The following is a 15,904-nucleotide window of genomic DNA, read 5'->3' on the forward strand; positions in this document are numbered from 1 at the left end:
TCACTGACCTGTACTGTTTCCCAGACTGACTGTTCCAAGGATTAAGAAATTTAGCAAAGTAAATTCTAGAAAATAATTTCTAACCTTTTATTTCTATTATCATCATTAGGAAAGAAACTGCTAGCAGTTAAGATGATATTTAAAAATTTACAAATTTATATCAGTCACAGGGTTGAAACTACCATATCAAAATATTTCTGTTCTCTTAATGCTATTAAAATTTAATACTGTCTTAATTATACCTAAGGACGTCTAAATATGTTTATAAAATTAGGTGATAAAGCTTTAAGGTATTCTAGTTTCATTTTTAAAGAATGGCTTAAAAGGTTTAACAAAGGTACGATAATACAGTTAACTTTGAAAAATAAAAGCAACTAAAAAGGTAGGAAGTCCATAATTAGATGTACTTTTAAATGGGAAAATAATTAACCATTCAGTATTATAAAGAATAAAAACCTAAAATCTTGGGGTTCTGTTTAGAAAGGGATATATAGTAAGCACATAGAAAAAGAAATGTTTGGCAATAATGTTATGTATTCCTAAATGTAGTATCTAGCACTAAACAATAAAATTTCAAAGCTTTTACACTTAAGAAATTGAGAAATACTATATCAATCATATTAGCATTTGGGGGGTTAAGTTCAACTCAACTCCCTCTTAAATTTATTTTGATATCTTTCCTCAGGATTTTTGTCAAATACATTTTTTATGTTACTTTATATTTGACCTAATTTTCCTATTTTTTCTAAGTATGACTAAGAGTGAAGTTTTTCTTATTAGATTTAATATTAATTTTCTTTAAAATCTTTCAAATGCACATATCATCCATGTTTTATTTAAATAGTATATGCTATTTATATTAAATGTTTTTTAAAGGATATATCATTTATATTAAATGTGAGAAACAGCTCGGCTTATGATTTGCTTAAATTTGGAGAAATTGACAAGTATAATTGAAATATCCTGGGCAAACTGCTTTTCTTTGGTAACTTCTCTGAGATCAGTTTAAATCAGGTGACAGAACTTCCTCATTTTTCTTTCCTGATGGTTGTGTATCTTATAGCTGCTAGCATAATTTCTAATTCTTCCTTGCTTAAGAACCTAATCAGTCTAGCCGAGGCAAATGCTGCAATCTGGGGGGACTCTCCCACCTCAGCCCTGCCTTCATCACCTGCCCCCCCCCCCCACTGCCCCCCTGTCTTCTCCACCATCTTCTGCTAAACCAAACTCTTCAGGCATTCTTGATTCCACTCCAGTCACTTGTTTTTCCTCATCACAAATGAAAAGTTTTACATTATTGTTTACTTCATCTATTTCCATATATTTGGCAGTGTCTCACCAGCTTATAAACTCAATGGAGGTCACAGTCTTCACGTTCCACCGAAATTTTATTTCAAGAATCCCTTGATAAGCGAGTCTTTCATCTCATTTGTTCTGACTGGCCTGCTCATGTTGTAAGAAACCCAGGTCCACACTACTACACGAAGAGCCTAATCGGGACAATATCTGAGCACACTGATATTGACTGAGGCCTCCGTCCCTCTTTGTGTATGTACATGTATATTTTCTATCTATATGTTTCTGAATCTATATTTTACAATTCTCTCCTTTCCTCTCTAAATTTGGTCTCTTAACTGTTAAAATTACTTGTGAAAACAATGGACTAGAACAAAACAAGTGCTGATAGCAGTTACCTACAAAAAAATTACAAATGAGCCTTGGGAAGTGCAGGGGCAGGACTGGTGGCGGTAGAGAAATTGATATTGTGCACTTTTCTGCTGGTGTTCTTCATCATTAGATTCATAATGAACTTGTACTTATCCTATAAATTCATACTAAATATATAAGATACTAAGCAAATTAGAAAGTTCTGAAATTTGGTGCAAAGTTTGTGATTTCAGTGTTTTAAACATTTTGAATGACAAGTCCTATATTGAAAGTAGGTAGTTCTAAGGGAAAACCAAAACCAAACCTAATACAGAACCCTAAATTGACAAACCAAATGTTACATTACTTCCCTCAAATACTTAATCTCACACAAAATCCCTAGCTGTTGACATCCTCTCCTATGGTGTCAAATACTATCCCTGTCTCTCCATATTTTGTTTTCTCCCCTGAACTATAATCACACATCCAATTCCCTGTTCAGCGTCTCCAGTGGGATAGGAGGAAATCTCAGAACTCACCATATTCAAGGCAGGATTCAATTTACACTGTTTTCCAAAATCTCAGCTGTTATCACCATCCTTGCTCACACCAAACACTGTAGTCATTTTTTAAAAATTTCTCCTCTTTTCATATCTAATTTACCACCAAATCCTGTAAACCTTACCACTAAAGTACACCTGAACCTGACTTCTCCCCGTGACTATTGCCCCAGCTCAGGTTCCCACAATCTTTCACCTGGATGACTGCAATGATCTTTATTTTACCCCACTACAACCTATTCTTCACCTACCAGAGAAACATAAATCAGACCATCGTTATTCCCTTATTTAAAACCTTTCGGTAGCTTCCCATCACACCTGAAGAAAATCTGAATTCCTTACTAAGGATTCATAGTCATGCACGATCAAGACCTTGCCAATCTAAAGAACCTCATCACCTACCACTCCCCACTGGACTTTTCTGGCATTTTCTTTCTTAGCATAAAAACTTGTTCCTGTTTTGGGGATTTGGGTTTTGTTGTTCTTTTCATCCAGAATACCCTATTCTCTTGACACGGGTATAATTTTTCTCTTATCATCCGAGGTTATTATTTCCCAGTGATCCTATAAAATCGTGCCCTGATAACCACATTTTGTCTTATTCAGTTTCTGGAATTTTGTTCATATTTTATTTCTTAGCTATGAAAATGAAACAAGCTCCAAGAGGCAGTAGCCTTTTTCTTGTACCCCAATGTACACCCATTATCTAAAACAGTGACTGGCACATGGGTCTTCAATAAACCTTTGTTGAATGAATGGCTGAAAGGGCTAATATTCAATCAAGATTCTTGAACATGGAAACAGTTGCCCCAACTCATCCACACACTCCCAACAACCATCTCCCACAAAAATTTCACTTCAAATCTCATAGGAATATACTATTTTTAAAAGTCTATATTCTTTATCAGCTATTGCAAAAAAAAAAAAAACAACAAAAACATGAAACCACTTGAATCTTACATACTCAGTTTTGTAATGAACATATACCGAGTAGCATCATCCCTTTTGAAACTTTTCCCACTTTTAAGTCAGTCCTGTGTGCATTTTTATTGAATTCCATCGAAGTACAACAGCATGTGTTGGTAAGTAAGTGAACAAGCGGGTGTGATTCGCCCTTATGCTAACATACTCTCAAGAGATGGATTTGGCTCTTTTACTTAGGATTCTGACCTACTCATGGGCTCTTTACTGTTACCAAAAAGCAATTTTTGTTATTTGCTATAAAAATAAGGTTTAAAGTCAGTCTCAATAAAATGTTCAGGTTAATGTTTAGTGCCAGGGAGCAAAAGAAGCTTTGGGATGAAAATGAATAGCAACCAGGATCAAAATGTCAACTAAAAAAGTTCATAAACTTTGGATTTTGTCAAAATGAAGCCTGGAATTCAAGTATCAGTTTTTATGGTTTGAGCCATTACAATCTTATAAAAACTTTCTAAAAGACCATAAGAATATAAATTGGCTTGTGAATAACTATTTGGGATGAACTTTAATCTAAGAAATATAATTATGACTCTTGCTATTTCTTTTTAAAATTTTTAAACTGTTTAGCCAGAAAAGAAAATCCTGATGAATTTGTTTCTCACTGTAAGATGACTATATTACAAATAATACTACAGTGGCAAGGCTAAACTTTAGGAGGAGATAATAAATTTTGAATGATACAAGAATATTTCCCAGGGTTGGAACTGTCACTCAGTGGTAGAATGATTTCCTAGCATATGCAAGACCCTGGGTTCAACCTCCAAAATCCCCCGCCCGCAACACACACACAAAAAGAACATTTCTCAGACAATATCTATAGAATAAGGCCTCTAGATGATTTTGTATCAGATGACAATATTGTTGTCCAAAATAATACCATAAATGTATATGTATATATACATACATACATAAATGTACACATACATATGTATACCTATATATGGAGATATGGAGGGAGAGACGGAGGGTTAAGGGAGAGAGGCGTGTGTGAGTGCATGTGTATGTGTGTAGGGGAAGGGAAATAATCAAAGAATGAGGATATCAAAGCAACTCTTCTACCCTTTCTTCATATTTCACTATGAAGATGTGCCCCAACTTCTGAAGAATTTTCTGGTTTATAATAAATTGCACTTCAAAAAGACCATAAAAACACAAATTTAGTTGACAGGCTACAATGGGATTCAGAAAAAGACACAGTGAATATAGACTTAGGTGCATTTTCATGCTGGTGATTTTTCTTTTTTAAAATGTAAGCCACTAATATTTTAAGAAAAAAGTTTAACCCAAAAGTTGCATATTAATATTATACAAACTGAAACATAAGTGACTTTTTGCACAGTGTATACATGCTTACATAAACTCAAATAGTTACACATTTAAAATAATGTCCATTTAACATTATGAAAGTTCTAAAATACATAAAAGCATTAATACTTTCTGTAAAACTACAATTAGAACATCAATTTGCTACAAGCATATAAAAACATCAAGTGCTTTCTTGGAGTTTCAAGTTACCTCTTCACAACACCATCTTACTTGCATATATAGTCCTTCTCCAAAAATCAATATGGACTTTTTTTTTTTTTTCCTCAGAGGTTTATTTTCCAGGTACATTATAAGCTCAAGAAAACGGACCTAACAATTATGCAATATAATTATGTCATAACAACTTAATTGCACATAAGCTTTAAAGTAGGTTTGGATGAAGTTCTCAAACACTTTGGTATATGTTTTTCAGGGACTTATTAGAAATAACAAATTAAAAGTCCCTTCAGTTCCCATTTTACATTAAAAATGGACAAGTCTTTGGTTAAAGTTCTACATTTTGGGCATTTATTATCAATTAAAATGGTCCCCAAACCAGTAAATGGTGCTGATGTATTATTACTCTACAAGACTTCATTTAACCTGTTTCTGATGCAGCTGGATGCTATAAATATTCATTTACTATACTAAGTCATTGAGTTTCAATCTTTCACTTACAAGTAGAGAAATTGATAGGTTTATCATTTCTCTGTAAATTTTCTGTTGTAACTAAACTGTACAGTAATTTCCAGTAACTATAGATACTGTTCCACAGTATATGTGATTATGATTAGAAAGATGTAAAGCATTAAATTTAGAGTTAGCTTATTCTGATAAGTCAATATTAGACTGTAGGTAAATCTGCATTAACTATAGCAGGTTGACAGATAATGCTTATTTAAAAACCCCAAACCATTCCATGTACAAGAGAAACTGTTGCAAATGTATGAAACAGCGGATATACAAGGAGAACACCAAACATACTTTATTAGCACAAAAAAGCAGCCATAACAAGGCACAGCAAGCAGAAACATACATTAGCAGTCAAAGGGTTAGTGTTGCATACAGATATAGCTTTTGTTTTTTTGTAGCCTTGGAAATAGCTACAGGGATGTAAAATAACCTTCAGTAGCAGCTGGTAAGGAAACTAAGGAGCACTCTCCAGCAGCACAGAGCACATTAACAAAAAGACATGAGAATGGGATTTGGCTACTATAGTGCAAAATGTCTAGGACAGAATTGAAAATTCGGTTCAATACTAAGAAGCAACCACTAGAACTTGATAATACTTCCCAAAGCGTTCACTCAAGTTGTATTACATACTATTCTAAGTGACAAAAAGGTGCTAAGTTATTTACAGATACAATGGTTGTACAGTACCTTTTAAATCTGCAATTTAGATTTCAAATTTTCCCATTAAGAATTAACTGCACTGAAATTCTATTAAATTATACTTAAGTGATTCAGCTATGAGAGTTTACAACAAAGATAAATACTGCCATCCAAATTATTAATTATAGTTTAACAATATTCTCAACACCAGCAACCACTGTAGTTACTATTATCTGACTTGTTTGGGCATCTTCTAGTCTCATTTTCTTCATGGTTCACAAACTCATCCTGGGCATAGGAAAAGATCCAATTTTAATGGAACAATGTTTAGACTGAACACATCAACTTAAAAAACAAAATCACACACAGGACTACAATTGCAGCAGCTATTCCAAATGCCTGCTTTGAGTTAAAGCACTCATTTAAAAAATGAATAACTAAGGCCTTTAAACAAAACTCTACTACTAACTTTATAAGTCTGACATTTTAAAAACAACTATTTAGAAAACCTGGTTTACTTAACAGTACCTTTTGCAGAAGAGAAAAGGAGACTGACTATAAACTATGTCAACACTTAAGTGAACTGCACTATGCCCTTGTGGCCAGAAAATTGCATTTTTTTTTCCCCTAAAAGGAAGGCAGTCTTTTATTTATTTATTTTGGACTTCCAAAGCTTGACTTATAGTAACTACAAACATCACTACTTTTGGAAGGTTATAAAAAATTCTTAGAAAAAATAATTTCAAACATTAGTCAACTGCTGAAATACTCATCTACTATTAATTTGTTCTTTAATAAGAAATAGAATTCTTCATAGCAAATGCCCCAGAGTTGCCTCCATTAGTTACTATAGCCATTAAAAACCAAACTCAACTAAATGGGCAAATGTTTTTGTAGCCTTACTGAACACCTGCAGCTCTATCCTGTTGTTTCAATAGGCACCACATTTGTCTGAGTAACAGTAGACTGCATCTGACAGTAACTAAGCTTACACACCATATGAAAAACCAAGCACTGACACTGTGCTTCCTATACGTGTACTGTCTGATGCACATGAAAGCAGACCTAGTTAATGCCCTTTGGGAACAGAAGAGTTTACTTCGCCTTGACTGGTTCTCGTTCTAACCAGCGAACCCTAACTTTTTGTTTATAATGATACTCTTTTAAAAAATCCTGTAACATGGATGGTAGAGGGAGACCATCAATTCCATCATATGTAGTGCACCTGCAGATCACTGCACGGCAGATATACTGCAGGCTGAAAGGAAAAGTCCTGTTCAGAGATATTGTAAGCAATGGTTCAAAAAACATGCACGAACTGGGATCTTTATAATGTTCTAAAAGTCCTGTTACAGTGGAGGAGTGAAACACACATGGGTCATGGGCATCGAAACTGAAGTTGTGGTTCCACTGTTCAATCCGGGCATGCAGGGATCTGTTGTAGCGGCGGAAGCTCACAGAGAAGAGGTAGTCCTCTTGTGCAGAGTCCCTGAGCAAAAATGTGCCTTCGGGTTTCCCTTCCAGTAGGGCTTCTGCTTCATATCGGTCCATCACGCCCCAGTAACAAGGATTCCCGGTAATCTGAAGCAAATCCGGCACCAGGCAGTGAATGTAATCAATCTGCGTGTGAACTTTCCACGCTCCCTGTCTGCTAACATGGGCATGGCTGTCTCCAGATACCTGACGTTGTTTCTGCCTCCGAGACTGCAAACACAGGGTGGTTGTGTCCTCTTCCGAGTCACAATTAGTTTGTGGAATTGCAGAACTGTCCCCACTTATTTCTGTCATTCCAGGAGCTAACTTTGGTCCCAGTTTATATAATGGATTAACCTGTGCAGTAGCTTCAAATGTATGTATTTGTGCATTGGGAGGGGGGTCCACCCCTTCTTCAATACTAAGCCGTCTTCTCTCTCTAAGTCTATCTTCTTCATCTTCTGTAGAAACCAAAGATGGATCAAATGTATCAAAAAATGTTGAATGTGGGCTCACAGGAGCTGTATGCTGTTTAATCAAATGCCATTTTTGAGCTAGATCTGAGCCAGCAGGAAAAGGACATTTCTCAAGCATTAATTCAGAAAGATGTATTTTTCTTTTATTGGAAAAGAGGGGCTTTGATTGCTTGCTATAAGTTCTCATGGGAAAACACAAGCCCACAGTATCCTGAAGCCTCTGTCTCAGAGAGCGGCTCCCCAGGGTTCTGCTGGGAACACTGTCCATGTCGTGTGCAGAGCTCACTCCATAGCGCCGCTCTCGCCTCTGAAGTCCACTGCGAGTTCTACCGAACTTTTTATCAGTGTCCAATGAACTCTGGGTCTTTGTGGAACAGGAATGTTTTTTCTTCCCTCCCCATGGGGCATGCCTTGAGTAGGAATCTCTTCGTGCAATTCTTGCTCCGGGGGTGACACATGAATCATTATCTTTCTCAATGCTTATTTCAACAATTTGAGGAATTTCAGTGGCACAGTTTTGGTTTCTCCTTGAAGAATTCTTGGATGGGCTTAACCCCAGTTGTAAGGCAATATTTTCTCTCAAAGGACTGCTTTGTTGCTGAGGAACCGAGTCTCCCAGACTGATGTTTTTCTCTTTGACAGACAAACATCTGTTGGAATTCATGTCTAAGCTTTCACTACGGCTTCCTCCCTCATGGCTGAAGAGATTCTGACACCTGTATTTGAAGTTATTCCACATTTTCCCCACTTTATCCATTGATTATAAGACCTAAAGACAGAATAGGAAAAGGAGAAAAACAAATTAACCAAAGTGGCATGTGAAAAGAGATAAGGCAGTAAGTACTCTATGCCCCTTAGGCAGTCAAGAATTTGCCTTACATTGCCCCTGAAAGCGATGAAGCAAACTTTCTGTTTGGTAGTAGGTAAGCCTACCAGGTCCTTCAGAGGCAAAGGCCATGACTTCAGCCAGTCATCACTTTCCATTTCCTTTCAGGTAGAATACTCAAGACTCAGATGAAAGGAAACAACTCTTCTCAATTAAAATCTGGTTTCTTTCCCCAGGCATCAACCTGATTTGATTATCGCACTAATGTTTGTCTCCCTACTTTGAGTAACTGGAATATTGTCTCAAATACTTCAAAGTGAAAACAACATTGAAACACACTTGTATTTAGCTTTTCAAAAGTCATAATTATCAGGACCACATCTGTGCCAACACATTAAAATAAGTTCCCGCCAGGTGCAGTGGTAAACACCTGTAATCATTCTAGTGGCTTTGGAGGCTTGAGGTAGAAAGATTTCAAGTTTGAGGCCAGCCTCAGCAAATCAGTTTGGCCCTAAGCAACTTAGTAAAACCCTGTTTCCAAAAAAAAAAAAAAAAAAAAAAAAAAAATCAAAAGGGCTAGGATTGCAGCTCAGCTCACTGGTGCAGTGCCCCAGGGTTTCAATTCCCAGGGCCAAAAAAAAGTTTCAAACCCTTAAAGTAGGAATTTTCCCAATTTCATTTATTAACTCCTTCCCTGAGGTTAGGTTAATCACTTGTTAAAACTCCATATCTTCCCTTCCCATTCAATAATATATCACACTTAATCCACAATTTTGAAGAAGCAGTGTTAATAGGAAAATAGGAGGAGATAGAATATTTAGGTTTAAGTAGAAAGGTATCTTTGAGTTTCTAAATTTTTAAACCTGGGAGAGAAAAACTAATAAAGTAACAGAAACAAAATTATATTATGACACTGTAGGGATTGGCAAAAAAAAAAAAAAGCAAAACCTTATGCAATTAACAGTCTGTATTCTTGCTTCTTTTGGGGAGTGGGTGGAGCCTGAAGCAGTTTCATGGTACTTTAAAAAATATGTATTTAAGACAGGCACACACTATTATCTCATTCAATAATTGGAAAGTTGATATTTTTAGAAGAAATGGCAAAATCTAAACATATGAATTAAACATATATGGATCAACTGTTTTGTCACTATACATCATAATAGCAGAGAGCTTTGTAAAAAGGGTAACTTAAAAAGGTGTCTAATTTGTCATCTAATTTGTACAACTTTTCTGTTTCTTTTGTTCATATTTATCCTCTTACAAGTTAGCATCAGTATTGGTAAACAACTTGAGTATGCTTCTTATATTGGCAAGTCATCAGAGCTGATGTTTCTATAATTTGGATTAATTTTCTCTCATAGATACTTGTATTTTCAAGAAGCTAACTAGAATGAAGAAAACATTAAAATATATTAAAATATATCTTTTGGTTAAATTAATATTTATTGTGACCATGTGAATATTGTACAGAGTTAAGCCATTTTCTTTTCTTATGCAATCATTTGTTTTTCCTACAATAATTGCCTAAAACTTTTTGGTTTGCTTGCTTTTTTCTGTATCTATTGAATTCTTTAACAGAATTGTAAGATACCTCTCAATAAGGTCAAATGCTGCCTACAAAGTGCTGTCCTATGACTTTCCTTAACCATTATTCTAGCAACTCCTTTTTCTTCTCATGAAAATGTTCTATTTCATTCTCATGTTTTCTATTCTTTCAGGAAAAAAACGAGGTTAGAAATAATTTATTGTCAAAATTTTGAGGGCCTCACCCTAATATTTTCTAGTGTGGCTATTGAAAGGTCTCAGACTACACCAATTCCCACTCTTCTGTTTAATTTTCTGAAAATTTGTAGCTGCTGCTTGCTGTTCCTCCTCCTCCTCCTCCTCAGTGTGGGCCTTTACCTTTAACCACTGCCCTCCATCCTCCCTTTTCAAAGTCCTTTCCATTAGACACTACACCTCTCTGAATAGTCTTTTGATTATCTTCTATATTCTTTTCTATTTTGCATTTATTTTCCTTTTCTACATTCTGGTAAATTTCTTTCACTTCAATTTCCAACAATTCTATTTTAGTTATACTTCTTCCTGACAAAATTTAATTTCTAAGACCATTTTCTTGTTCTATAAACATTCATTTTAATAGCATCTTATTCTAGTTTCTTGGATGCAACATCTCATTTCTCTGAAGATATACACTTCTTCAATGTTTTCTCTTTTAATACCTTAAATATACCCCCCACCTCATTTCTTCTTAACATCTTTTTTCTCCTTGAATCTTTAGGTCTGTTTTTCATTTTAGAAGCTCTGACAAGTGTCTGATGCTTCCTGACTGTCCATCTGCATTACAATGCTGATTAGAAGCTCTGTCTGCCTGGGTGAGGCTTCTCAACTGTTGGCTTTACTACAAAGGAAACAATAAGTTGGTTTTTATATTAGCACACCCCCCCAAAAAAAAAAATTTACTAGCTAGTAAATTAACTCAAGAGAGAAATCCTCTGATTTCCTGTATAGGTCATAGCACCTGACTACTATGTTATAACAGGGAAATAGGAGCCATTAGGTTTTATCCTCAATATTCAGATTTGCACTGAAATCTGTTTTTTCTAAAGTTATGCATATTTTCAAAAGGTATCCCAACCTTACCTTTGACTGAACATCTTAGATTAAATTTGCCAAGCTATTAAACCTTTAGTTTTACCCAAAGTAAAGGAAGAACAGTCTCCTGGCTGTTCAGAGTAAAAGATATGTGGGAATCTGATCCATACAGATTTTCAGCCTTCCCTGACCTTATCTTTTGAGGAACTGGCATCAGTTATTGGACCATGTTTTGAGTAGCTGTGGTTTAGAGCTGTGCTGTCCAATCTGTGTGGCTATATTGATCCCCGAATTGTGGTTTGGTTCACATACTGAAACTGTAATAGTTTAAATAGTAATTGGCTAAACATATTGCTTTTTATTTTTACTTTTTTCATTCGTGCTACTAGAAAATTTTAAATTACACTTATAGTTTGGATTATATATCTACCGGAAAGTACTACTTTAGGGCTGCAGTCTGCAAAATACGGACTGAGAGACAATCTGGTCTACAGCCACATTTTGTGTGGACTGAAAAAATTGGGTTTTACATTTTTTAAGGGCTTAAAAACAAAAACAAAAAAAGAAAATCTGACAGAGACTACAAGTAGGCTGCAAAGCCTAAAATATTTTTTATCTTGCCCTTTTCAGAAAAAGTTTACTGACACTAGTCAAGAGTAAGCGTGTAAGATAATAAACTATATACTACTCTACACAGTAGAAGAGCCATATTCAGGAAATCCAGAAGTCTAGCTCTCTTCTCCAAGTTTATAAGATAAATTTTGTAGTTCTCCAAAAAATATTTTTTCTGATGAGCAAATTAAACCTGAAAAATGACTGTTTTAGAAAATGACCAAACATAAAACCACTCATCTTATACAGCTGTTTATAGGCAGAAAACAGCAACACTCAACCCTTGGTTCAGGTTCACAGAGTGTGACACTTAGTTATTTCTCCATTTCTAATCTGGAGATTGTTACCAGATTGCATTGTGACAACATTGTCTCATTTAAAGAGAGTCTATTATGCTTCCATACTCCTTGGGGAAAGAAAGTGGATTTTTCTTGACATGGGAATGCTGTGTGGGCAGCTGTATTACTGGAAAACAAAAAATACTTACAGTGATTCATAGAATAGGTCACTTAAGAATCAAGGCATTTCAGCCATTTTAATATTTATGATTTAAAGTTTAAGATTTGAGGTTCTTTTGTTGTTAAATTTTCAGATATGCATTGTAGGACAGAGTTAAAATCCTCTGAGGCCTAAATTACAACTCTATTACTTTATAGTTTTACATAAAATTATACTGGACTAAAAAAGAAGGGTTAAATTTCAATTGTATTGACTCTACAATGAAAGTTTACCAACCATTGTGATCTTTCACATTTCTATACAAGCTTAGCTATCCTTAAAGCTATCCAAAGCAAATTTCTAAAAGTTAAACTTTCCCCCAGGGAATCATAATTAAGACTGGTTTTATAATGCTTTTGTAAGTTAGATGACTTTTGTTGAAAAATTGTATTTAACAGGATAAGCTATAAATCAGAATTAAGGAAAATTAGAGGTCAAATTCCATTACTACACAAAATATTTAAAAGTACAGTTAGTCAATGGCCTCCTCAATGCCAAGCAGTATCTATTACAAAATTTCCACAAAACAAAATAATCGAAATATTTCCCAGTACTTCATTTCAACAGAATTTAATGCAAGATTTATTGGATAAAAAGGAATACTATAACCCAATTCAAATCCTTCCTCTACTATTCAGCCCACATAGATTGCTTCACCATGGTAATATTTTTCTAATACAAAGATCTTCAATCACAGTAACAAAAATTGGGACATATGAACTGATTAAAGTATTTCCATGTCAAATTCAGGTACAAGAGGCAGTTTAGGAAACTAAAGTTTTATTGATATTTTGGTGGCATTTCAGTAGTGTTTGGAAAAAGAACACAATATTAGTAATATTAAGACTGACTTAATATTTCTTGGGATGTTTAGCCATCAGAACTATTGCTCCTTAAAAGAATTTGAAAACCATATGCTTTTTAAAACAATCTATTGTGAATTATTTATACACTGTATTGGGACCTGGTCTGTATTATCCAAATTGATAGCTATTTGCCTTAATACTATTTAATATTAGAGTAAACCATATAAAATTGCTCAGAGATACACTAAAACAGTGTGCATAACATAGTAATACAGTAGACCATGTGTACGTCCACTCAGAAAAAATGTGGAATCCTGATCTAATATGCCCAGATATTTCTATTCCCATTGGTTGACTTTAGTGAGTTAGTTATGGTAGGCTCCAAACCTGTTTATGCTATTTGTATTATTATAATTATATTATTTAATTAAATGCTAATGAACATAGTAGAAAATGAGAGGGTTGGAAGTTTGACCAAGGTGAATGTCTTTGAAATAATGAAAATGGTGCCAAGTATTGAGAAGAATAAGACAAAGAATATACAAGGATTCTACACTTGGAAAGCATCAGAAGAGTTTAAGTTCTTGTTCTACTTAAAAAAAAAAAAAACCCAAAATGGAATATTGGTGATACATTATAGGTATAGTTTCTGCAAGATAGAAAATATGAATCTGCAACTAGTAGACTTACTTTCAAAGAAAAGATCTTGGCTCCTCAATCAAGACTGACAAATGAGGAGGGTTGGTGGTGCACACCTATAATCCCAGTGGCTTAGGAGGGTGAGGCAGGAAGATTGCAAGTTCAAAGCCAGTCCCAGAAATTTAGCAAGAAACTGTCTTAAAATAAAAAATAAAAAGGGCTGGGAATGTAGCTCAGTGGTTAAGTGCCCTTGATTTCAATCCCCAGTTTAGGGGTATGGGGGGTGGGAACTAAAGAATGAACATATAGGTAGAGAAAATATTTAAGGTATGTATTCCTTTTTATGGCTTTTCTCAACAATTATTTAATTAAAATTAAGATTAAAATTTGTAGCCAAGATAGAATAGCATAATGTCCTCATGTTAACAGGAAGACGTGACCTCTTTTGGGTTGTTGAACAAGGAATTCTCTGAGGAGGCGATATTTCAAAATTCTGTTTGGAAGAACGAGTAAAATGAATTAGGACAGAGTTCTACAGGCACAGAACAGCACTTGCAAATGTCCTGTAACGCGGCTTAGGTAGGAAGGGGAAGAGCACCAAGATGAAGTTGCAGAGGTAGGCCTTGTAACCCATAAGAGGACAAGAATGGATGTTCGTTGGCCCTGCACTGAAGACTATTGCAGAGGTCCAAGTATGAACTCAATTAAGGTGGTAATAGTAGAAATGGATATAGAGATGTTTAGAAGTATAAATCTATAGGATTGATACTGACTGAAAATGCAGAATGAGAAAGAGGGATTTGTCAAAAATAATAGTTTGGGTAGATGCATGGACAGAGATGCTATTTCAGAGAGAGAGAACAGTGTTGGCAAGTGGGGATTTGGAGAATGAATGAACTTAATTTTTGAAATAATGCAGTTGTGGTTATCATGGGGACATCTAAGTGAATACTCATTAGTCTACTGGTATATATTCATATAACAGAATACAATATAGTAGGAATGATAAACTATAATAGCTACTTGCATCAAAACATTAACTTCAAAAACAAAATGCTTAGAGAAAGAATAATAGATGAATACATTCATTATGAATAAATCTGCTTTTAAACAAGCAAAATTCAAAGTATATGGTTTAAATATACATACATACATAATAAAAATATAAAAAGCAACAGACTGTCAAAAGTCATCAAACAATAATGGATGCTTCTTGTAAAGAGGGATATAGAATTAGGAGAAATACTCAGGAGAGGCTTCTAAGACACTGGAAGTTTTTCTATTGTTTAGCCTGGGTAGTAGACTCAAGGTTTTTGCCTATTAAATATTCTTTTAGACTGTCCCTGACGATTTTATCCACTTTTTCCTATATATGACACACTGCATAATAAAATTTTTACAATTACACAAGCCACATTTTTATCACAATAGAATAACCAAATATTGAACAATTACAAAAACAAAACAAAATTTAAGGAAAACAAAATGCTCTCTTTTAGAGTAAAAGGGTAACTGAAAGTAAAAAGCTATTTAGAAAATAGCATATGGGTTTATTTTTCTAAATGGAAAATTTATGACAGTTAATCAAATTGTTCTTACTCTTTAACTTGGTTACTGTAAAGACAGCAATGTTAAAAAACCAAAACAAAAAAAAAAAACAAAAACCAAGTTGGTCATGGTGGTGCATCCCTATAAACCCAACAATTTATTAGTAAGCTGAGGCAGGATAAAAAATTCAAAGCCAGTCTCAGCAACTAAATGAGGTCTTAAGCAACTTAGACCCTGTCAAAATACAAACTAAAAAGGACTGGGGATGTGGTTCAGTGGTTAAGCACCCCTGGTTTCAATCCCCATACCCTCCCAAAAAAGTTCCTTGCATATAGTACAGAGCAAACTACTATTTTTTTTTAAGGGCCAGATAGTAAATATTTTAGGCTTTGTGGGCCATATGATCTCTATAGCAATACTGAATCCTACCATTGCAGCATGAATGCAACCATAGATAATATATAAATAACTAAGTATGGCTACATGTCAGTAAAACTTCATTTCATAATTTTCACTTGTCACAAAATGTTATTATTCTGATTTGTTTTAACCATTTAAAAATACAAGATACATTCTTAACTCATGGGCTGTATAATGAGTTAA

General features: G+C 34.6%; 1 protein-coding gene across 6 annotated transcripts in view; it reads right to left on the bottom strand.

The window, feature by feature from the left end:
• Window positions 1–1,098: 1,098 nt before the first annotated feature.
• Window positions 1,099–15,904, bottom strand: part of SOCS5 (suppressor of cytokine signaling 5) — a 59,612-nt gene continuing 44,806 nt past the window's right edge. For 4 of the 6 annotated variants that reach the window (XM_081264326.1, XM_081264325.1, XM_081264322.1 and 1 more), the window contains one exon: window positions 1,099–8,543. In XM_081264326.1, coding sequence (XP_081120452.1) covers window positions 6,921–8,531 — 1,611 coding nt within the window. In that variant the 5' untranslated portion in view covers window positions 8,532–8,543 and the 3' untranslated portion in view covers window positions 1,099–6,920. The remainder of the gene's footprint in view (window positions 8,544–15,904) is intronic. The other 2 variants (XM_081264321.1, XM_081264324.1) reach the window with 2 other exon arrangements.

This window comes from Spermophilus citellus, assembly GCF_964194105.1.
Source record: "Spermophilus citellus genome assembly, chromosome: 13".
Taxonomy (NCBI): Eukaryota; Metazoa; Chordata; class Mammalia; order Rodentia; family Sciuridae; genus Spermophilus; species Spermophilus citellus.